This window comes from Mastomys coucha, unplaced genomic scaffold (assembly GCF_008632895.1).
Source record: "Mastomys coucha isolate ucsf_1 unplaced genomic scaffold, UCSF_Mcou_1 pScaffold22, whole genome shotgun sequence".
NCBI lineage: Eukaryota > Metazoa > Chordata > Mammalia > Rodentia > Muridae > Mastomys > Mastomys coucha.
In genome coordinates, this window is record NW_022196905.1 from 115782966 (window position 1) to 115805465 (window position 22500).

General features: G+C 49.3%; 2 protein-coding genes across 9 annotated transcripts in view; one reads left to right on the forward strand and one right to left on the reverse strand.

Annotated features, from left to right (window-relative positions):
- Hvcn1 (hydrogen voltage gated channel 1) overlaps positions 1–5945 on the forward strand; it is a 28528-nt gene extending 22583 nt beyond the window's left edge. The window contains exons 5-8 of the mRNA XM_031337770.1: positions 2283–2387; positions 2707–2938; positions 3886–3998; positions 4285–5945. Coding sequence (XP_031193630.1) covers positions 2283–2387; positions 2707–2938; positions 3886–3998; positions 4285–4350 — 516 coding nt within the window. The 3' untranslated portion in view covers positions 4351–5945. The remainder of the gene's footprint in view (positions 1–2282; positions 2388–2706; positions 2939–3885; positions 3999–4284) is intronic.
- Positions 2927–22500, reverse strand: part of Tctn1 (tectonic family member 1) — a 31141-nt gene continuing 11567 nt past the window's right edge. For 5 of the 8 annotated variants that reach the window (XM_031337761.1, XM_031337763.1, XM_031337757.1 and 2 more), the window contains 12 exons: positions 22134–22279; positions 18833–18932; positions 16363–16472; positions 15173–15193; positions 12524–12658; positions 11644–11769; positions 11259–11344; positions 10188–10328; positions 9157–9319; positions 6180–6299; positions 5328–5489; positions 2927–3054 (listed from right to left, as the gene is read on the reverse strand). In XM_031337761.1, coding sequence (XP_031193621.1) covers positions 5346–5489; positions 6180–6299; positions 9157–9319; positions 10188–10328; positions 11259–11344; positions 11644–11769; positions 12524–12658; positions 15173–15193; positions 16363–16472; positions 18833–18932; positions 22134–22279 — 1292 coding nt within the window. In that variant the 3' untranslated portion in view covers positions 2927–3054; positions 5328–5345. Of the gene's footprint in view, positions 3055–4650; positions 5490–6179; positions 6300–9156; positions 9320–10187; positions 10329–11258; positions 11345–11643; positions 11770–12523; positions 12659–15172; positions 15194–16362; positions 16473–18832; positions 18933–22133; positions 22280–22500 lie in introns of those variants that run through there. The other 3 variants (XM_031337760.1, XM_031337758.1, XM_031337759.1) reach the window with 3 other exon arrangements.

The following is a 22500-nucleotide window of genomic DNA, read 5'->3' on the forward strand; positions in this document are numbered from 1 at the left end:
AAGGCAGTCCCCGAGCCCCAGCCCCGCCCCCCCTCCCCAATGTCCCTGCTCTGGAAGGGACTCATCCCTCCCACTCTGTCTGTTAGGCTTGGGTCTGACTCTCATAAAGGTATTTACTGTTTGAGGGAACAGTGTTCCACCTATTGTGGATGACAGACAAATGCTGCTTAGCCTGTTAGATGTCCCCTGCAGGCAGAAATTGGGAGTCAAGGTAGTCATGACTGTCACATGACACTCAAAGCTGAGCATAGTAGGTCCCATGGGTGGAAGGGCATATTTCAGGCAGGGGCCTGAGTTAGTCAAGGGCCTGGTATAGAAAGAGACTGTGGTCTGAGTAGGGGATGAAGAGGGGGTACAAAGTTCCAGTGGAGAACGCAGCAAGGTTGCTCACAGAGGCAGGAGCTGCTGTGGACAGGCTATGTAGGGGTGCCATGACCAGACTGGCTGAAGAGCTTAGGTGGAAGCCAAGTGGAGTGGGAGGAGGGGGGCAGGGGTTCAGGATTCTTGCTGTCTGCTGGTAGGATCTGCAGGACATAGTGATAATGTGTGCTGTCACTTGTCACATGAGATGGCATAATCAAGAGAAGACATGGATGAGTCAGCTTCCAGGGAAGGCAGACCTGAGATGGGTCTGGCACTTTTATCCAGATCAAGCCAGAGCTTGAGCCCTCAGTTCACCTGGCTTCACATGCCCATTGTTGCTTCAGAGTACAATGTGTGGCTAGCTGAAGCTTTGGTTCCAGTGCAGGCTGATGGAACCCTGCAGTTGGCATCCCACAGGACAGGATGTGGATTAACAAAGGCATGTGACCTTCCCTGCCAGTCAGAGCAGCCAGGTAGAGTGGCAGCAGTTCCTCGAACTCAGAAATCCACCTGCCTCTGCCTCCTAAGTGCTGGGATTAAAGGCATGCGCCACTGCCTGGCTTCCAAGTGTCTTTTCTTGGTCTCTCTCACTTCTAACTTCAGGTGACAGTGGCATGATGTAAAATTTACCATTAGAAAGCGACTGTTTCTGTGGTGAATAGTACCTAGAATACTGCCTAGCTTCCATTAGCCATTTCTGAGTCTTCTTGTCACTGTTCATCCTGTCCCACCAGAACCCCAGGCTGCATTGTACCTGGGATCATGCCTGCACTCAGTATTAACACTCACAGCTCATCCACGCAGTGCACAGATCCATGCTTCATGCTGTTTGGTAACTGTGTGGTGAGCCTGTTCTCAACATGGCTATGCTTTGGCTTTGGATCATGTCAATTTGCTAATTCTTCTGGCTTTAAAAGAACCAAGAAGTAAAAACAAAAACAAAATCCAGGCTGGGAAAATGGTTCTGTCAGGAAAATGCTTGCTCTCTATAATTAAGAGGACCCACATTCTTGGCCCAAAACCCAGGCCAAAGAATACACCAACTCACTGTGGTAGCAATGAGGAGAGACAGAAGGACTCCCAGGGCTCGCTGGCTGGCCAGTCTAGTGAGCCCATGCCAGTGAGAGACTCCGTCTCAAAACGTAAGATCAGGCCATGTGTGGTGCACACTTTGAATCCTAGCAATCGGGAGGCAGAGGCAGTCAGATGTTTGTGAGTTCAAGGCTAGCCTGGTGTACGTAGGGCTACATAGTAAGATCCTGTCTGAAGGAGAAAAAAAAAAGGCAAGGTGGAACTCCTAGGGCAGAGCATCTGAGGATGCCCTTTGACCTCCACACATGACACGGGAACACACACAAAGGAAAAAAACCTTAAACCCCCTCTACCCCAGTCTGTCACCTGCCCTTCCCCCATTCCAGCACGTCACAACCTGACCCACCTTCATCCTTCCACTCTCCAGGAAAACTCTGCCTTCTTCCCCTTGCCCCTGACCGTGCAGGGTGGATGTGTCACACACTAGGATGAGCTTGCTTAGCCACCCCACTCCCTGATGAGAGGCAGCTTTTGCGGGGGATAGGGGTGGGGGGCAGTGTCCCCTCTGGAACTCAGAGTCCCAAGGCTGGGGTGTGTCAAATAACTTATTGAGCATCTATTCTGTGTGTACCCCAGCAATAGTGAACCACAGAAATAGAAAAGGAAACTTAAAAACTCTATCTGCCTTTTAAGAGTGGGATTTGCTTTGAGAGCTGGTACTGGAGAAACAGACTGGTGATCAAGGGGCAGGGAGTGGGAGAGAGTGGGAGAGACTGTGGGACCTTAAGGCAGAGGTGTTCCCCAAGCTCCCCACAGGGCATTCCTGGGATTCCTGAGAATGGAGGAGGCCCCATCCTCCCCTCATAGCCTCTTGCTCCTCCTTCCAGGTCATCATCATCTGCCTGGTGGTCCTGGACGCCCTGCTGGTGCTTGCTGAGCTCCTTCTGGATTTGAAGATCATTGAGCCAGACGAGCAAGACTATGCAGTCACGGTACGAACAAGGAGCAGACACACATGACTGAGCTGCTGCCCCAGGCCATTTTCACTTTAATAATTGAGAGAGTTTTACTCTGTAGCCCAGGGAAGCCTTGAATTATTTTTGATCGTCCTGCCTTAGCTTCCCAAGTGCTGGGATGATAGCCAGGCCTGGACAGAGATGTTTAGGTGTGGCACTGCCTAATTCTCTCTAAGGGTGGATACCTAGTCAGTGATGGTGACTCCTGGCCTTAGCCCCAAGTCCTTTCTGGTAACCAGTCAAGCGTGACCAGAGACTACCCTATGACACTGCTCCTTGCTCGCTGTCCCTGCAGGCGTTCCACTACATGAGCTTTGCCATCCTGGTCTTCTTCATGTTGGAGATTTTCTTTAAAATCTTTGTCTTCCGCTTGGAGTTCTTCCACCACAAGTTTGAGATCCTGGACGCCATCGTGGTGGTGGTATCTTTTGTCCTTGACCTTGTCCTACTGTTTAAAAACCACCACTTTGAAGCTCTTGGTCTGCTGATCCTGCTTCGGCTCTGGAGGGTGGCACGGATCATCAATGGTGCGTCTCCCGTGCTCCCAGGCTACACAGGGGGGTGTGGGCACTGTGGTGGGTACTGAGGTGGCAGTACAATCACCAGATACCCAGGATCTCATCCCTGGTCTGTGTCATGGCTGCTGTACCGAGAGAAACATATGATGGTAATATTTGGTGATGAGTATTTGCTGCTGACTGTGGTTGGCATTTCATACTCTGCTCATGCTTTCATGGTTACCAGAAGGTAGTCAGGGAAGCATGGCACTTGCGCCCAGGGCAGCACTGGAGGGCATCCTCCAGGAGGGACACAGGTGAGCAGCACTCTAGGCTGACTACCCTACCCCAGGGTCCCCACATGGAGCACACGAGGCAGCACAGCCCACACACAGGCCCCCCGAGTCACCCCCCTGCTGCAGACACTCGTCAGCATCTCTTGGCTTCCATCTCTAGAGAGGATACCCAGGGAAGTCCTGCTCTGCCCAAGTCCAGGCACAAGCGCTGCCCCTGGCACCTGTGTCTGAGGAGCCATGTTTTTGTGGGTCTGCGGCTGGCAGTTGGAGTCGTTTAGTCCTGTCCAGGAACCATAGAAGTCACCTAGAGCTGTCCCCTTAGTTCTGCTGCAAAGGGCGTAGGGAACCTAGATGCTGAGGCAGGCTTGGGAAGCCTGGGATGAGAGGGTGGCAATGGGCCCGTGTTTGGGTGTTTGGGGTGGGTGTGTCCTCTGAGGGAGCTGGTACCGTGTGCACCACAGCCCATTCAGTTTGTCAGGACCCGCAAGGAAATAGGTTGCTGGGGCTGTAGATTGGCAGGTTGAAGCTGTAGGACCCACGCAGTGAAAGGGAAGACAGACTTCCCATGCGTTGTCCTTTGCTGTCTGTCCACAGGCACTCTGGTGCGCATGCACCTGCTCTCCCCACCCCCATGTTGAAGACAAGCTGTTGTGAAACCTAAACCCTCCCCCTCCCTTCTAGGCATCATCATCTCAGTAAAGACACGCTCGGAGCGGCAGATCCTAAGGTTAAAGCAGATCAACATCCAACTGGCCACCAAGATCCAGCATCTGGAATTCAGCTGCTCCGAGAAGGTGAGACTAAAGTGGCTTCACTGTGGTCCTCTCCAGCCCACGTGGACCCCACGCCTGTAGCTCCCTCTTCTTGGTCTTTTCAGCTTAAGCATGGGCTCTAAGAGCCAGGTCCAGTCCCTCCTCTTGGCATCTTGTGCCTGCTATCACTGCCCAGGGCCCTTCTGAAAGCCACTCCCCTCCGCAGCCAGAATGCCACAGACTGTGTCTCTTAGCTGTCTGCAGCCCCGGGCCTTGGGGAATGTGGCTCAGAAGGTCACCACCCAGTATGTGTCTGCTTTTACAACAGGAACAAGAAATCGAGAGACTCAACAAGCTGTTGAGACAGAATGGACTTCTCGGGGATGTGAACTAGCCTTCCAGACACTCCACCTGGAGTAGCTGGGCTGTTGCCAGAGGGCAAGTGTGCAGTGCGAAGTCCAGTCCCCATCTCTGCCTTAGCTCGCACCCCTGGATGCTGGGGACACATCCTCACTGGCACTGCTATCTCCTTGGCGTCCACACCCTACACCTGCAGCAAAGGAATCATCCCAGCCTTTCCTTTTCTCAAGCTGGACTCTACTGTTGCTTGAAAATGATCCAGGAGGCTGGGCTTGTAAAACCAGCTTGATGCACATTCTGACAGGAGCTGGAGTTAGCACTCTGTACCAGCCCATTCTGAAAAACCTTTCTTTACTAGAAGGTCCCCAGCTTTTCCTGCTGCATTTCCTAGGGGAGTCATCATGGTACCCAGCTCCTCCTCTGCAGCATCCAGCTGTACCATCAGCTTCAAATCGGCTCTGCACCCACCAGCATCTCTTTCAATTACTGTACAATTACTGTATAAAATAAGCATGCTCCTTCCCCGGGGCTCACCCACCACATTCTCTCCTTGGTGGCAGCCCACACCAGCCCACCAGTTATACCGCCAGCACACGGCAGGGCCCCAAGACTGCTGTGTAATTAGCATGATCTTGGGGTACAATCCCCTTGTGGGCACATGGTTTTACACAGCCTTTTGCTGGTCTGTACTTCTCAAATGCTGACAGGCATTCTGAAGACAACTCCCACTAGACCAGGGATGATGCACCTCAGAGGCTCTCCATGCATTGCTACGTCAGGCTCTGTTCTCTCCCATCTCCCAGAGTGACGTGGCCTTTGACCTGTATACAGGTGCTGGACCCATCTGACCCAACACTGTAGGCCAGCAGAGTAAAGTCTCTGAGAGGGAAAAGGCAGTGGAGTGGGGCAGAGGGCTGCACCAAGGGGAGGTGGCAGCTAGGTTCATGTCCTCTTGAGCCAGGGGCCCAGGTACCCGGTACTGCATTAGTACCCTCCAGGATGGGTACTCACTCCTGCAGGGCCACCTCATCACACAAATGGAAAGAAGAAGCTGAAGGGCAGCCTGGCGTTGATGGTGGGCGGGGCTCGGAAGCCTGCCTCTGCAGGGGCTGACACATCCACAAATGTCACCACAGTGGAAATGACGATGGTCCTCTCAGGCCCTGGGAGGGGCTGTAAGGAAAAGACAGAGCCGACACCCTCACCATCTTTCTCACTCAGCTGGCCGGAGTGTGGAATCTCTAAGGCACACTGCGGCTGAAGAGCACGCTGCTACAGATTACGCTGGTCCAACAGCAGCAACCACAGTTCAGTGTTCACAAGAATTGTGACTGCAAATAAAACCTGTCAGCCTTTTCCTCTAAGTACTAGTTAAAGAATGATCATGAAATTGTTTTAAGACTCAAAATCAAGTTAGGCATGATGGCACATGCCCATTAATGCTCAGAAGCCTGAGGCCAAGGGTCAGTTTGAGACCAGCCTGGGCTACATGAGAAGACCTAGCAGGCACAGCAGCATGTGGGAGCTGTGATGTGAGGATGGCCAGCTCAAGCCCCAGCCCACTGTAAAGGAACTGAAATCCAAAGAGAAATAATCTTTCATCTCATGTAATAAACTTTTCCCATCACCCTTGCTGTCATCAGGCTTATTTCTGTCAGTATGAGGCTGGAGGCTGTCCCAGGTTAAGAACGGGCCTATAGCTGTTCTGTGTGGTAGTGCACACCTTTAACCTTAGCACTCAGGAGGCAGAGGCTAGTGGATCTTTGAGTTCGAGGACAGCCAGGGCTACACAGAGAAACCCTGTCTTGGGAAAAAAAGAATGAGCCCACCCCAGCCCATGGAGACTGTTGTCAGTAGGCATACCTCTGTAATTGAGATGAGCTGGGCGGTGACATTGACTATCCTGGCCTGGGGGTTCAGCAGGGACCCATACTTAGTCCATTTCACTTCTATACCCAAAGCCACCGGAAGCTGGCAAGAGCCCTGCATGAGAAAACCAGATTAAACCAGAATATTACACAACCACAAGTCACACTAACTCTGAAGTCGAGCATTTTAATCATAAAATGTTTCTCAATTACAGAATGTTCAGAACACTAGGGTGAACATGCCATACAAGTTCAGGTACAGGCCTGAGTTACTAAAGCATCCTGTGCTGCCAACAGCATTCCATCAGTCCCTCCTATTCCAAAGCCAGAGTCACTGAAACTGTGAAGTCCCACAACCCAGTGGTCGGACCCTCAGGGCCTTGAGCAGTCCTCATCCACCTCAGAGATGTTTCTAGACACTGGCTAGGGAGTCAGCAGGGAAGACAGAATTTAATGGTGAAAAGGTGAACTTGTTTGTATCTCATGTTAAAATGCAAACAGGAAATACAAGCATTCTTTCATCAACTTTCACCATCTAGCAATGGAGATACATCTTGGGGTGGAAAGATGGCTCTGCAGCTAAGAGTACTGGCTACTCTTACAGGACCACCTGGGTTCAGTCCCTACAACCACCCATAACTCCAGTTCTAAGAGACCCAACACCCTCTTCTAGCCTCTGCAGGAACCATATGCCTTTCCTACCATCAATTGGGGTTTGAAGCCAGCCTGGTCGATAGTTGGAGGTAGAGTCAATGTCTGTGTGTTTTTTTACCAAAGGTAACAGTGCAGGGTAGTAGTGGCACACACCTTTAATCCCAGCATGCAGGAGGCAGAGGCAGTCAGATACTTGAGTTCAAGGGTAGCCTGGTCTACACGAGTCCCAGGACTACATAGAGAGCCTGCCTCAAACAACAAAACTAAGGTAGTAGTGCATCATCTTCACTGAGGGAAATGGACTTTGGGCCTCTGGACCTTCCTCTTGCTGATAACTGAAACTGCAAGAGCTGCAGGTGGCGGATGAGGGCACCCCCTAAGCTACAATACTTGCCTGGATGTTTCAATTTCCACACGCATTTTTTTCTAAATTATGTCCTGGCTTAAAAAACTAGCAGATCTGCTAAACTGAAGACTGCTAAAAGTAGTCACGGGATTCCTTAGCTTACAAGTGCGATTTAGAAACCTTGTCCCTGAACTGGCTTGCCAATATCCTGTTGCTAGGAGCTGCTGCAGGTGCAGTGGGTGTGAATAGCAGATGCCCTGGGCCTGCTTCCCCTGGCACTAATGACTGGTGTCCTTACCCAGTACCAGGAAGCTAAGAGCCATACCCCAGGTTCACTGGAGGCTGAGCACAGGGATCCTTGGAATGGGTATCTGGTGAGGTTTCTCTCCCTGCTGAGCCACTCCTTATAAATATACAAAGCAGATAATGAGAGGCCTGAAGCAGCTGTGACAAGAAATAGCTGGGCAATTAGGGGAGAATGGAAAGCACACCTCCACTGGGGACAGCCCACGCTTTGCTGCTAAGATAAAAGGAGGAGGTGGGCAGTCATGCGTGACCAGGAAGCTATTTGTAGGATGTCAGCTTCCATTAAACTCTTTGGGGAACTTTGAAAGAGCTCATGTGGAGGTGGACTGCCATTACAGCCCAGAGGGTGTGGAGTGGAAGTAGTAGAGATAGGCGGCCACACCCCATGTTCCTCATGTCACTAAAACCTCGAGGAAGGCCTTCTGCATCACTGCCATCCAAGCTGACCATCCTAGACTGGAGGACTACGGGAGGGTCTGGAGGGCCTGATGCCCTGGGTTTGGGAATATCTGCACTGCCATGATGACTGAGGAATTTATGAGTCTGGACAGGAAATCCACTGTTCATGTCCACCTCACACCGACAAGCTAGAAATATTTCAGAGAGCCTAAGTTTTGACCATAGCCACCACATGAGGCCACTGGTGGTAACATGTTGGCACTAAAAAAGTTTCAGATTGCCGGCAGTGGTGGTGCACGCCTTTAATCCCAGCACTTGGGAGGCAGAGGCAGGTGGATTTTTGAGTTCGAGGCCAGCCTGGTCTACAGAGTGAGTTCCAGGACAGCCAGGGCTACACAGAGAGACCCTGTCTCGAAAAGACAAGAAAAAAAAGTTTCAGATTTAGACGTCATTTTTTTGGGTTAGGGGATTTCTCAACCATGTGACTATGGTGGTCACTTGTGCTTCCAGTTTATGGAGTGACCACAGTGTCCACCAGCAGCCAAACAAACAACTCCTGGGCAAACCTGAGTGGTCAGAGATAGTGCTTCTGGAGGGCTGCAGTAGCCCGAGCGTGGCAAACATAGCTCTGACAGCCCTTACTCTTCTCTCTGATTCCCTCTGCCTTGTTAAATCATTACATTACATCCTTAAAGCTAGCCCCCAAGGTCTATTTCCTCATTTGGCCACTTCCTCCTCCTGAGGCTGACCACCAAGGTCCAGCTATCAAAATATTGAAGTCTAGCAATCAAAAGACCCCTTTGGCTGCCCTAGTTAACATGCCTAATTAAAATGAAACACTTCATCCCTTATAAATTTCCATTTGCCTGTGGGCCTTGTCTGTCTCCTCTCTATCCAGAAGCAGTTCCCTGTCCCTTCAGGGCAAATATCACACCCCTAGCCCCATCCCTAGTTCCTTTTCCCTTCTCCCTCACCCTTTATCTCCTGTCTTTGCCTCTTATCCCCTGCCCTCTGTCCCTCTGAAGCACATAAATCTCCTTTGTCCTGAGAACTTGGTCTTGGGGTCCTATGCTGATTCTGGTTCTTTCAGTTTCCAAATCACAGGGAAGCAAACAGAGGCATTTCGAGGAAGAGCAGAGCTGGGAAACCTACCCAGCCTGTTTGCAGCCATCCCCCCCCACCCTCTGGTCCCTCCCTAGCCATCTGTGGCCCACCTTGGGGAGGAAAGCACACGAGCAGGTGGCCAGCAGCCTCTCAAGCTCTTTACCTTCATGTTGGAGGAGTAGGTGACAAAGTGCACAGGCACCCAGTCCTGCACATCCTGGGCCCGGGAGTTCCCAAATGCAGCCACATAGTCGGGGAAGGCCTGGCCTCTCAGCAAGTCCTGCATCTTCTGTGCCAGAAGCCCACATGGGATGGTGCCTGTCAACCTTTGGGAAGGACCGAGATGCTAATGGAGGGAGGCGCTGACAACTCCAGGATTTGCCAGCCTCTATCCTTCCTTCCTCTCCAAAAATGTCATCTTCCAGCTACTGATGTGCCCCTGACTTTGGGGCTTCCTGGTCATGGAGATGGCCCAAAGCAATTCCCAACCTGTGATCCACCATCTCTCTCTCTGAACACTGGCATGGGCAAGCCAGGCAACACAGTGGCTTTCCCATATCCTGTCCTCCTGAAGGGTGCTGGGACACCAAGTTCTATAGGAGGGAACCAGGGTTTATCCTGGGCTCCTGCATCCTGGCATCCTGTGGCAAAGTGTTTGGTGGAACTCTTAGGAAGCAACATTGATCTGAGATCTGAGCTAGTGATCAAACTAATAACAGTCTCCAAAGAGGTAGGAAGGGCATGGGGGTGAGAAAGAAGGGCCAGAGTCTCCAAAGAGGTAGGAAGGGCATGGGGGTGAGAAAGAAGGGGCAAAGAGGAGGCTTTGTACGGAGTAGGAATTCAGCAACAAATACGCAGAACCAAAGATCCATAAATGCTATTACAGTACTCAGGAGACTGAGGCAGGAGGGCCAGGAGTTTGAGTCTGCCCTGAGCTACATAGGGAGCCCTTGCCTTCCACAACACAGCTTTCTCTCAGTTGTTTTATTGTGCTGTGTGCGTAAAAATTAAAAATCCAGAAACAGGAAGGATTTTCAGAGGAAACATTTTTGTTCAGAACTCATGCTAGTTGACCTTAAGCATGGTGCACCAAGTGCGCCAAGCCCCGAAGTGAGGGAAGAGGAAAGGCCGAGGTGCTTGTGCTAGCAACAAGGTTAAAATGAAAGGGTGTGTGCTCTCTGCACAGCCACTCACCTGAGCTGACAGCCAGACTGTACATTGTAGCCAAACAGCACGGGGGTGCGGAGCCCCTTGTTGGCAAGGCAATCCTGCTCGCCTGTGCTACGAAGGATAGTAAACTGGCCTTGTCTGTTCATTGTCTGAATAATCCCAGACATTCACAGGCTGTTAAGGGACAGTCAACAGTTCCAGAACAGCCAGATTGTCTAGGAAGAAAATGGTGTCATGTGTACCCTGAGACCTGAGTGAGACCAAGCTCCTCCAGGCCCCTGGCCTGTCACCAGGAAGGGGCAAAACACACGAGTAAATCTCTTCCTTGATTGGTTCATCTTCAAAACTAATTCCAGCCAGCTACAGTGGCCAGCCCTGGAATCAAGCTCCTCAAAAGGCTAAGGAGGGTTGCACACTTGAGGACTGCCTGAACTACAAGTGAGTTTGAGACAAGTCAGGGCAACTTGCTGGAACCTAGTTTTAAAATGAAGTGTAACCAGTGGGCTGAGGCACAGCTTGGTGGCAGAGCGCTCTCCTAGTATCTCAAGACCTGGTTTAAATCCTCACCAATACAGAAAACAAACAATTCATTTGCAAAGTTACTCAGTTTGCTTAGGAGTCTCTGTTTAAATGTGAACTGGCTGAGTGTAGTGGCATATGCCTGTGGTCCAGAGGCAGAGACAGGAGGATCCTGAAATCAAGGCCAGGCCACAGCCAGCCTGAGATTTGAAGCAACGCCAAAGAGTGACCTTTGATCCCAGCACTCAGGAAGCAAGGCAAAAGGATCTGGTGAGTTTGAGGCCAGCCTGGTCTACATAGCAAGCTCTAGTACACAGCAAAAGAAACTTTCTCAAAAACACAAAAACAAAAGTGAATAAATGAATCAAAGAGTCAAACCCTTCCGCCTCCTCCAGCTGTCCTTTTAAATGCCCTGCCACCTTCCCACAAAGCACCAGGCTTTACTTAAACCCAGCTGCACCACATTTCAGTGGCCCAAAGTGGCCAGTCAGGTACCTTCTTTCCACAGGCTGCCCACAGCCCCCTTGGCAACAAGTGGAAGCACAGCCCACCCACACAGACCCCAGAAAAGGATACCCCTTCTGAGGCTGAAAGCCAGCGGTCAGCGGGAGTCCCACCCTGTAGCCAGGGCTGCCGCTGAGAGGAACGGGCTCGGTGCCGTGCTGAAAGACAAGGTGATGACCTGTGCAACATTACTTAAGTAAGAGTGGGGGCAACGCAGTGCTTCTCACTAACATCTGGAAGCACAGCTCCCTCTGTTCTCAAGGATAAAAAGATCCGGAGAGTGGGAGGAGAGCACTCTGTGAGCCTGCAGAGCACGGGACAGCTCCCGCTTCCAGGCAAACCCCACACGCTACTGCAGCGCAAGCTGGGAGCTGGGTCATGCTTCTAGACTGACAGTGCTGCCTCCAGAAGTCAGGCTTTCCTCAATTTGGCATCCAAGCAGAACTCTCAAACTCACCTGAATTAAGTGAATCTCAAACTTCTGCTGCAGGAGACTCACTGCGCTGCTCAGTGTCCCCAGAAGGAGGGAGAGGCCGGCTTCCTGGATCTGACCTGTGGCTGTGTACAGCAGAGTGTACTTCACCTGAGACAGAATGGGGCTCAGCCATGTTACCAACTCTAATGAAGCAACCACCAAAAAGCCACGCCCCCAAGTCTGCTGTCCAATCACATCGCTCGGTGTCCCAGTCACCTCAACCTCTCTGTGCCCAGGTTTTTGACATTTCAGATCAGCTGACTCAAACACAATAGGGACTGTCTATTTCTGCAGAAGAAATGAGTACAATCAAGTAAATGGTGAGGACAATAAATTGTATGTGTGGTGCATGTATGTGAGTGTCTGAGTGAGTATGTGTGTCCATGAGTGCACATACAGAGGCCAGAGAATGACACTGGGTGTCTTCCTCTATAACTCTGCCTTGTTGCCTTGAGACATAAGCTCTTTATTTCAGCGAGGCTGGCTGACCAGTGCACTCTTGGGATCTGTCTGTCTCCGTTCCCCAATGCTGGGGTTATAGCCAGGTGTAGTAGCCATGCTTGGCTTTTTACACGGGTGCTGGCGATTTGAACTCAGGTCATCATGCTTGTGGAACAAACATTCTTACTCTACTGAGCCATCTTTCTAACCATTGATAAGAAAATGTTGATGTATTTTTACAATGTGTTAGATTTATGTAGACATGTAAAGACACAACCTCTGATGACAGAGCAGAGCAGCAAAAGCAACTGGAGGTCAGACAAGAAAAGTGTCAGTGCAATATGGACCAGAGTCCCCTTGTACCCCACAGGCTGGGGTGAGGCAGTTGGATCAGGACTGCAGAGGCACACTGGATGCCTACCTGAAGAACAACGTTGCTGCAGAGTCTATCTTGCCCAGTGTTGACCAGAGATGGCCGCAGGACATCATGGTCTTCTAACTGGGTCAGTGTGTGATTCAGAGACCGATACATTACAGACTGGACCTTGATGGAGACCTGAGAGGGACAGTAACCTTGGGTATGAGGGTACCGCATGTGACATCCAGCACAGGTAACCCTATTCAGCACCCAGAGCCTGAAATGAACACTCAGTGACACACACTGCCATACACTGTATACGCTGTAAACCCACTTTTGCAAGAGTGTTGCTATTTACACACACACACACACACACACACACACACACACACTCGTTCAAAGGAAACTCACAAAGTGCGTTCTAAGATGCTTATTCATCACAGACACAGAAACAACCCAAAAGCCCGTGAGCTGAAAAATGGACCAGTCTGCACAAGGGACATTACTTACACATGAATACCAAATCCCCAAACATGCATGGGTGAATCTTGAAAACATCAAGTGTAAGAAATCACGGGCAGTGGTGGCACACGCCTTTAATCCCAGCACTTGGGAGGCAGAGGCAGGCAGATTTCTGAGTTCTGAGGTCGAGGCCAGCCTGGTCTACAGAGTGAGTTCCAGGACAGCCAAGGCTACACAGAGAAACCCTGTCTTGAAAAACCAAAAAAAAAAGAAAAAGAAATCAGACACTAGGGACTGGAGAGGTGGCTCAGTGGTTAAGAGCACTGACTGCTCTTCCAGAGGTCCTGAGTTCAATTCCCAGCAACCACATGGTGGCTTACAACCATCTGGAATGGGATCTGATGCCCTCTTGTGGTGTGTCTGAAGACAGCCACAGTGTACTCATTAATAAATAAGTAAGTCTTAAAATAGAGAGAGAGAGAGAAAGAAAAAGAAAGAAATGAAAAGAAACTAGCCACCAAAGGCCACATATACTACAGATTCCACTCATTATGGAATGTCCACACAGGCAAATGCACAGGGACTAAGTGGGTCTCAGGAACTGGAGCAGAACTGAGAAACCTATGGAGTGATTCCTAAGGGATACTAGAATTCTTTTTTTTTTTTTTTTCCCAAGACAGAGTTTCTCTGTGTAGCCCTGGCTGTCCTGGAACTCACTCTGTAGACCAGGCTGCCTTTGAACTCAGAAATCAGCCTGCCTCTGCCTCCCAAGTGCTGGGATTAAAGGTGTACACCATCACTGCCCAGTCCAATATTGGAATTCTTAAGAGTGATGAAAACCTCCTGGGGTTAGACTGCAGAAATGCTGGCACAACCTTGTGATGACACTAAAGGCCACAGCATTGGTCACTTTGACAGAGTGGACAGCATGTGGGAGAACAGGGTTCATAACCCTGCACCAAAGAGAGACTGGGTGGCACATTACAAATATAATATTCCATGGTATGACCAACTGTGCATGCATACATACACACACACACACACACCATGCTTAACACCAAAGCATATAATCCCCATGTCTACACTCAGTCTTAGGTTCACAGCCAGAAGCCCAGCTTCTCAGAGCAAACTGATGCCTCAGGAGATGCAGGCTGCCTTCCAGGCAGCTCACACACAGTGGCTGGCTAGGCAGCAGGATCTGGGAAGGACAGAGTCAGACAAACTTTCTAAATAGTATCAAGAAGCCTAGATTATGACCAGCAAGCACCAGAATGACAAAGCCACAGAGACCCTTGAGGACAGACAGGATGATTCAGGCCTCTCCAGGTCAAGTATTGGAAGCCACTATTTGGGAAGGTGCCCAAAGCACCTACTCATTAAGCTGCCTTCAACTTATGCTGAACTGTTTATAATTTAAACTGGCAAGTGTTGAAGCCATCACTTTAGAAATAAAGATGCACTGGGTGGTGGTGGCACACGCCTTTAATCCCAGCACTTAGGAGGCAGAGGCAGACGGATTTCTGAGTTTGAGGCCAGCCTGGTCTACAGAGTGAGTTCCAGGACAGCCAGCCAGGGCTACACAGAGAAACCCTGTTTTGAAAAAAAAAAAGAAAGAAAGAAAAGAAATAAAGATGCAGCCTATGACCAAGGCAACCTACAACTGCCCTCCCAAGTCAAAATCACTTGCTTACACAGGGAAACAGTGTGGGTCATAGGTGATAGGAAAAAGGCAATCTAGTCTGCACAACTCTACCAAGGTACCTCAACAGCTCCAGTCAAGTGGGGAACCCTGGGCTGTGACTTAACTACATCTTGTCAAATCAAAAGGCCATTGGATCCAAACAGCATAAGGACAGGGCCAGTTTGAAACAGTAGAAACAGGCACTTCCTAGAGGCTGTGTTACAGCCTGACACATCTTTCATTTTGTTTTGTTTGAGAACAGGATCTCATTGTGTTGCCCTGAATGGCCTGGGACTCTCTATGTGGACCACACTGGTCTTGAGCTCACAGAGATCTGCCTGCCTCTGCCTTCCAATTGCTTGGAGTAAAGCTATGTGTTTCTATGCCAGGGTAAAAATAAATCCTAAAAGAAAAATTGGGTAACTGGAGGAATGTGATACCTGTAGGTGACCTTGGCCAACAACTTATGGACATACATGCACCTTCCCATCCCATCCCCAATAAATCACAGAGAGACAGACAGACAGCAAGCAGGCAGGCAGGCAGGCAAACAGGCTTTATGCATTTACCTGTGTCGTTGAATTAGGTACCTAGACAAAAACAAACCATAGCTAAGTTAGGCACAACAAATAGATGAGTTTCTATAGCCTTTTCAGACTTCAGCTAAAGGCCACATTTATCATTCGAGAATGTCATGCCACCAACAGCAGTTTCTCCACTCAGGAGCAGTCTTCTATCTGTGTGGTAACCACTGTACTTCCCTCTGCCATCTCATCTTCCCTTGGCCTGCCTGCTTTGTTATCACTTCCCACATTGCCTCTCAGCCCTAACACTGGGGAAATAGAGGCACAACTTGGTCCTGCCTGCTGCTCTCACTGCATCTGTCTCCACAGCAGGGTCATGTCCCTGGCACAGAAGGTCCCCAGGGCCTGTCTCTTGTCTCCCACATCAAGCCTCAGCCTGATGCCAACATTACATGGCTATCCTTCCAAAGGCTTGCCTTCCCACAATCATGGCTCCATACCCTGTCAGGCCAGGGATCCTCTGGGGAAGTGGCATATGCTTGGGGAAGCCTGTACTGAGAGAACTACACCTTGTCACACTTGGGAAAACTTGAGAATTTAAACTTACTAGAGCTCAGGACTGGAGGACCAACTTAGGAAACACGAAGGATTGAGGAGGGGTAAACGACTCTGAATACGGCAGCCCAGGTGCCCTACCCTCCCACAACCCTAATAAGAACTTAGAAACCAGGAGGGGCCTTGGACATAATCCCATGGTTGAGCCACGTCTTCCTCTCTTCAGCCCTCCCTCTGTCAAGCAGGCCAGGGCCCTGCTCACTCTGTCCCAGCTCTGTTGCCGACTCTAAGGAACGTGGCCCTTCCTTGGGACTTGGGTGCTCCCAGCCTACTGCTAGCCCTTTCCTGATGGCCTGTCTCTAGGCAGACATGCACTTCCCTTCCCTGCCGTTCCACAGAGCCCACTTTTCATGTCACACTGGATGATTTGTAGAGTTGTGAGCAGTCACTGAAGCCCTGGCCTAGCCCAGCTGCTCTCAAGACGAATGAAGGAAATTTAAAACTGAATGGAAACAAGATACAGCTGAGCTACATACAAACTTCACAGATATCACCTGAGTAGCCTCTGATGTCACAGTGCTAGAGAACACAACCTGGTCACACCTGGGCCAGGCGCATGTGGCGCTCACTCTACATCTCCACAGAAGGGACAGTCAGTTCTGCTTCCAGATGATTCTTACCCTCAGAATGGCAGGGCTGCTGTAGTGGGCCATGCTGAGAGCTTCCATTCCTTCACACTGGTCTATGTCCACCCTTCGGCTGCATTCGAAGGCCTGGCTCACCAGGAACGCTGGAAATGGTAACATCCAGGGGGTGGGGGTTGGAGGAGGGATATACAGAACACGTTCAGTTCTCAGAATGGGAACGGAAAGCAGTCATGCAGAAAAGGCAAAATAAGGGTTGGAGAGAGGGGCTGGCGAGATGGCTCAGCAGGTAAGAGCACTGACTTCCAAAGGTCCCGATTTCAAATCCCAGCAACCACGTAGTGGCTCACAACCATCTGTAATGGGGTCTGGTGCCCTCTTCTGCTACAGCTACAGTGTACTCACATATAATAAATAATTCTTAAAAAAAAAAGAAAAAAGAAAAGGCAAAATAAGCTACAACACAAATGTAGCAAGTTTAAAATGGGGCTTAAAAATGAGTTTCAGGGGCTGGAGAGATGGCTCAGCAGTTAAGAACACTGACTGCTCTTCTGAAGGTCCTGAGTTCAAATCCCAGCAACCACATGGTGGCTCACAACCATCCGTAATGAGAGCTGACGTCCTCTTCTGGTGTGTCTGAAGACAGCTGCAGTGTACTTACATATAATAATAAATATATCTTTAAAAAAAATGGGTTTCAACTAGGGAATACATGCACAAACTATTCTAAATACAAAATGCCAGAAGATGCAGAACAGTCTCTCCTTCCAGTTCCATACCCCACCCAGGGCTCTGCCTCAGAGGGAGAAGCGTGACTGCCTGCCGAAACTTTCAGAAATACTATGCAAATAAAAAAAAAAAAACACATGCGAAAAAGGTTATTTTTTAATAACCCTTTTCCCCTTCTGGACGAGGAAGCACGTGCTACCCTGTTCTGCACACCTTTCCATGGGCAATGCACACATCCTGAAGCCCTTCCAGCAGTCCTAAAGGGATAACTAGCGTTCTCTCCCGGATGCAGCATACTTACTCCCCAGTTCCTGATAACGGCCACAGCAGTTGTCTCTGCCTTGGCTTTGCTGTTACAGTCTGCATGGGGCTCTGGCACATGGGCCAAGGCTTCCTTCAGGAGCTCTGCTAATTTTGATCCATATGTTACACTGCCTTTGGCAGGGTGTGACCAACTGTTCCACCAACTACTGCAGGAGAGTATGTCTCTCCACAGCTTCAAACTTTTTGAGCTTTGTCAATCTGAAAAGTGGAAATGGCTTCTGAGCTTGGCTTGTTTGCTTTTTGGACAAGGTCTCACTGTATGTAGCCCAGGCTGGCCTCAAATTGGTGGTCCTCCTTCCTCCATATCCCAAGAGCTAGGGTTTGTGGCATGCCCACACACTAGACTTCAGTTGCTTTGAATTGACATGGACCTCCTACGTACAGGAAGAAGCTTCTCAACAGAACTTGTTACCCAGTCGTTCACAGATGGCTGAGGGTTAGAGCCATGGCTTTGGCCTTCTGCAGCCCAGGCTCTAGCCCTTGGCTTCTCTGCTCTCCTATAAAAAGTGGGTTTTACCCAGGCACCTGAGCCCAATGATCCTAGTGTTCCCACTGTGGGAGTCAGCCAAGAAGTCCTATGCAAGCAGGTGTAGGGCTTGCATCCCGGGCGGGTGGGCACACCTGGCATCCCAGAACCAGGGAGGCAGAGCTGGAAGGACCATGACTCAGAAGACAAACCAGAGCCAGGCATGATGACACATGACTTTAATTCTAACATGGGGATCGCAGAGTGAGGCACAGAGGCAGGTGAATCTTTTTAAGCCAGCCTGATCTATGTATTGAGTTCTGGGCTACCTGGGGCTATATAGTGAGACAGTGTCTCAAAAAAACTTAAAAAAAAGGAGGGGGGGGCTTGACAGATGATGGCTCAGCCTTTGAAGGCTAGACTCACCAAAAAAATTCAAAACAAAAACAAAACCCAAAAAACATCAGTTAAAAAGAAATTAAAAGCCTCACCATTCACAAACACAGTCTGAAGCAAAGCAGGGACATTGGCGTGACCTCAAGGGATGGGGTCAAACAATTTTATTTTTTTAAATTACATGTGACTTGTGGGTAGATGTGGAAGGCAGAGAATAGCCTGCGGTAATCAATTCTCTCCCTCCATGACATGAGTCTCAGAGATAAACTGAGGTTGCCAGGCTTGGTGGCAAGCACCTTTAACTGCTGAACCCTGTCACTGGCTCTGGGTGAAAGTTAACTACAGGAACCAGCCTCATGCAGAACATCAACCAGCACACGTAAGTGCTTAATCAAACACTGTAGTAGAGACTTGTAATGCCTGAAATGGGTAGCTACTGTTGCAGGTGCTCACTACAGTGTTCAGGCAGTCACTGACCTGGGTAAAAGTGGTGACCTTTGAGGCTTTCTACCTGGAGAGTCTTTAGGTTATGAGCCTGTCTAACTGGCAAGCTTAAGTGGCCAACAGGAAGAGCAGCAGCACCCGTCTTACCTGCAGGGTTCTGATCTGCACACAGAGATGATGGGAAAGGCGAGGGCAGTTTCAGAAATGACCCTGAAGACGTTCCTGTAGTCTGTAGAGGAGCTCCGTACTGCAAACACAGCACCCACAGGTTAGATAAGGTGCTCCTTCAGCATGTGCTGGACACACAGCAGTGTCCACAGAGAGGGGGATTTAGGGACACAGTACTGAGGGAAGTCCCTGCCACACAGTGCCCATATATAGCTGTTAGTTTGGGGACACAGTGCTGAACAGTCTCTACTGACACAGTGCTCACACAGCTGTGGGTTTGGGAATGCAGTGCTGAGCATGGGTGTGTGTGTATGCCCACTAACAAGAATGCTCATTCTCAGCTGTCAACCACATCCACACACACTTTTTTTTTTTTTGGTTTTTCGAAACAGGGTTTCTCTGTGTAGCCCTGGCTGTCCTGGAACTCACTCTGTAGAACAGGCTGGCCTCAAACTCAGAAATCCGCCTGCCTCTGCTTCCCAAGTGCTGGCAGGGGTTAGCCACCACTGCCCGGCTAACACACACACACACACACACACACACCTTTAAATCAGTCAGGAGGCAGAGGCAGATGGATCTTTGTGAGTTTGAAGCCAGCCTTATCTATACAGTCCCAGGCCAGCCAGAACTACACAGCCAAAACTGTTGTGTAACAGTTTCCTCCAAGACTGAAATATTCCACCCTGCAGGACAGTTCCTTAAACAGAAAGGTAAACAAATCATAGGAGCTTCAGGAAGTCCCTGAAGCTGGGTAGCTTCACTAGGCCCCTCCTTGCCAAGAGTAAGCAATAAAAGCTGAGTTCTTCTGAGACTAGCAGAACAGAGATGCAAAGAGACTCTCAGACCAGGCCTGGAAGAAGCTGAAACCAGTCGAACTGTTTGCAAGAGGCTTAAACCAGTAGTTCTCAACTTGGGGGCTAAATACCCTTTCACAGGGGTCATCTAAGACCATCCTGAATATCAGATATTTGCTTTATTATTCATAACAGTAGCAAAATGACAGATATGACAAAATATAGCAACAAAAATAATTTTATGGCTGGGGGTCACAACAACATGAGGAACTGTATTAGAGGGCCACAGCATTCGGAAGGTTAAGAACCACTGCTCTAGCCCCTTAAAATTTATATATTTATTGAGATGACTCTTTTTTTTTTTTTTTTTTTTTTTCGAGACAGGGTTTCTCTGTATAGCCCTGGCTGTCCTGGAACTCACTCTGGAGACCAGGCTGGCCTCGAACTCAGAAATCCGCCTGCCTCTGCCTCCCAAGTGCTGGGATTAAAGGCGTGCGCCACCACCGCCCGGCTGAGATGACTCTTAATTTGTTGCTCAAGCTAGTCTTGAACTCCTCCAGGCTCAAGTGGTCCTCTTGCCTCAACCTCCCAATGCTGAGATTAAAGTTGCTTGGGGTAGGTGTGGTGGTTCAAGCCTTTAACCCAGGTTTAACTGTCCTCTACTTGGGAGGCAAAGGCAGGCAGATGTCTGTAAATGAGAGGTCAGCCTGGTCCACACAGGGAGTTGTAGGTGAGAGAACACAGAATTACACAGATCTGAGATCCTATCTCAAATAAATTAATAGAGGCTCAGAGCGTGTATGTGTGCACGTGTGTGTCTGTGGACAGGAATCAGATGGCTGAGCACAGACATGAACAAATCACTGTTCATTTAAATGGCAGTTGTGATGCTTATTAAATTCTTATAAGAGTGTATGTGTCTATGGATGGGGGAGGGGTCCATGGAGGTCAGAGGTCATCTGGTTGTCTTCTTCAATTGCTCTTCATCTTAGTTTTTGAGACAAGGTCTTTCTAGTTACAACAGAAACTGGAAGCTTGTGTCTGCAAAGAAAGTATGGTGGGGCAGGAGGGGTAGATTGTTCAATGGTTAAGGGCACATACTGCTCTGCTGGGAAAGCCCTACATGATGCCTGGCATGCTGGGAAAGCCCTACATGATGCCTGGCATTCTGGGAAAGCCCTACATGATGCCTGGCATGCAGGGAATGCTCAAAGAACAGCAACCAATCTTCATACTGACATGGGAAGACACAAAGTTTGTCACAGAAAAAAAGTGTCCTAGAACAATGTTTCTAACTATGACCCTCAGCTCTACAATTATCTCCACAGTTTGAAGATAAACTTACAAACCAGGATGAGCAGGGCCACCCTCTTCCCGACCATTTGCAGTGTGGATTATCTGGGGCCAGTGAGCAGGTGAGACTGATGCCATGCCCTGGAGCACACCAAGCATGAATTCCAACGGGAGCCTTTGCATTTCCTGAGGCTCCTCTATGACTTCAACTCTTACAGCTGCACACTGTGCTCTCCTCTTCTGAGGACGCTTTTGAAAAGGTGTTATTTCTCCATTTCCTGTGTGTGTGATATAACTGTCTGTGTGCACATGGACATGCCATGTGTGACTGCACAGACACATGGATGCATATGCAAACACAGGCTTGAGGTTGATGTCATCTTCAAACTCTCACCCACCTTATTCAGTGAAACAGGGTCTCAATCAAGCCCTGAGCTGGCAGGTAAAGCTAGTCTGCAGCTAGCTTTCTCCTGAGGATCCCATGTCCACCCTTCAATGCTGAAATGACAGGCAGGCCACCACACCCCCATCAGCATTTACATGGAGAATAGAGATTTGAACTCCTGTCTTCATGCCTGCAGGTCAAGTGCTTAACCACTCAGTTATCCCATCATCCCTCTGTTCTGTTTTGAGACAGAGTCTCAAGTAGCTCAAGCTGCTTTAAATTTGAGCTCCTGCTCCTCCACCTGCCAAGGCTGATACCAAGGTACCCACCTGCCAAGGTGGGTACCAGTAAAACCAGCTTTAAGTACATTCAACACTAACAAGTCATAGTTTATGGGCTTGCTAATGAAGGGATATAAAATAGCCTGTATGTTCCTAATGTCTGTAAAACTAAATATGACTCTGAGATGAGTACCTGGTGTCCAGAGAGCCCTGTCTCCATGCCAGAGGTAGGCTGTAATCAGTCCGCTACACGATCTAGAGTTCAAAAGAACAGAAAATTCTGCAGAGATCTAGAGTTCAAAAGAACAGAAAATTCAATGCAGAAATGACCTCATGTCCTGAGTGCAAAGTCTGAACACTCGCTGGAATTCTCATAATCTTTGACGGAGAGTAGTAGCATCAACTCCCCGTGTTTTCATGTATGTCCCAAGGGCAGGCAATTTGACTTTGTATGTTGCTACTGAAATTAGCTTATACGGATAGAGTACTTCAGGATGTATGAACAGCTGCCATGGGTGCTGGCTCACCTCATATTTGGTGGGCTGTGGGCCATCTGATGCGGCTGGGACAGTTGATTCAGTGCTCAGTGTAAAGCCACCTGATGTTTGCATCAGTCTGTCGAAATTGTTTTCATCAGGCACTTCCGGATTAGCAAAAGATAAAGCAGGCTTGTCTGTTTGTAAACAAAGCATTGGAAATCAGCAGAAATGTATGGCATGTGTGACATCTCAACTTTGGAAACCACTGTTAGGAGCAATAGAACTCCTGGAAGAAAACAGTCTTTCAGGGCTGTGTAGATGGCTTGGCAGATGAAGGTGCTTGCCGGCAGGCCTCCAACTTCAGTTTGATCCCTAGGACTTACATAGAAGAGAAAGAACTGCCTCTAAAAAAGTC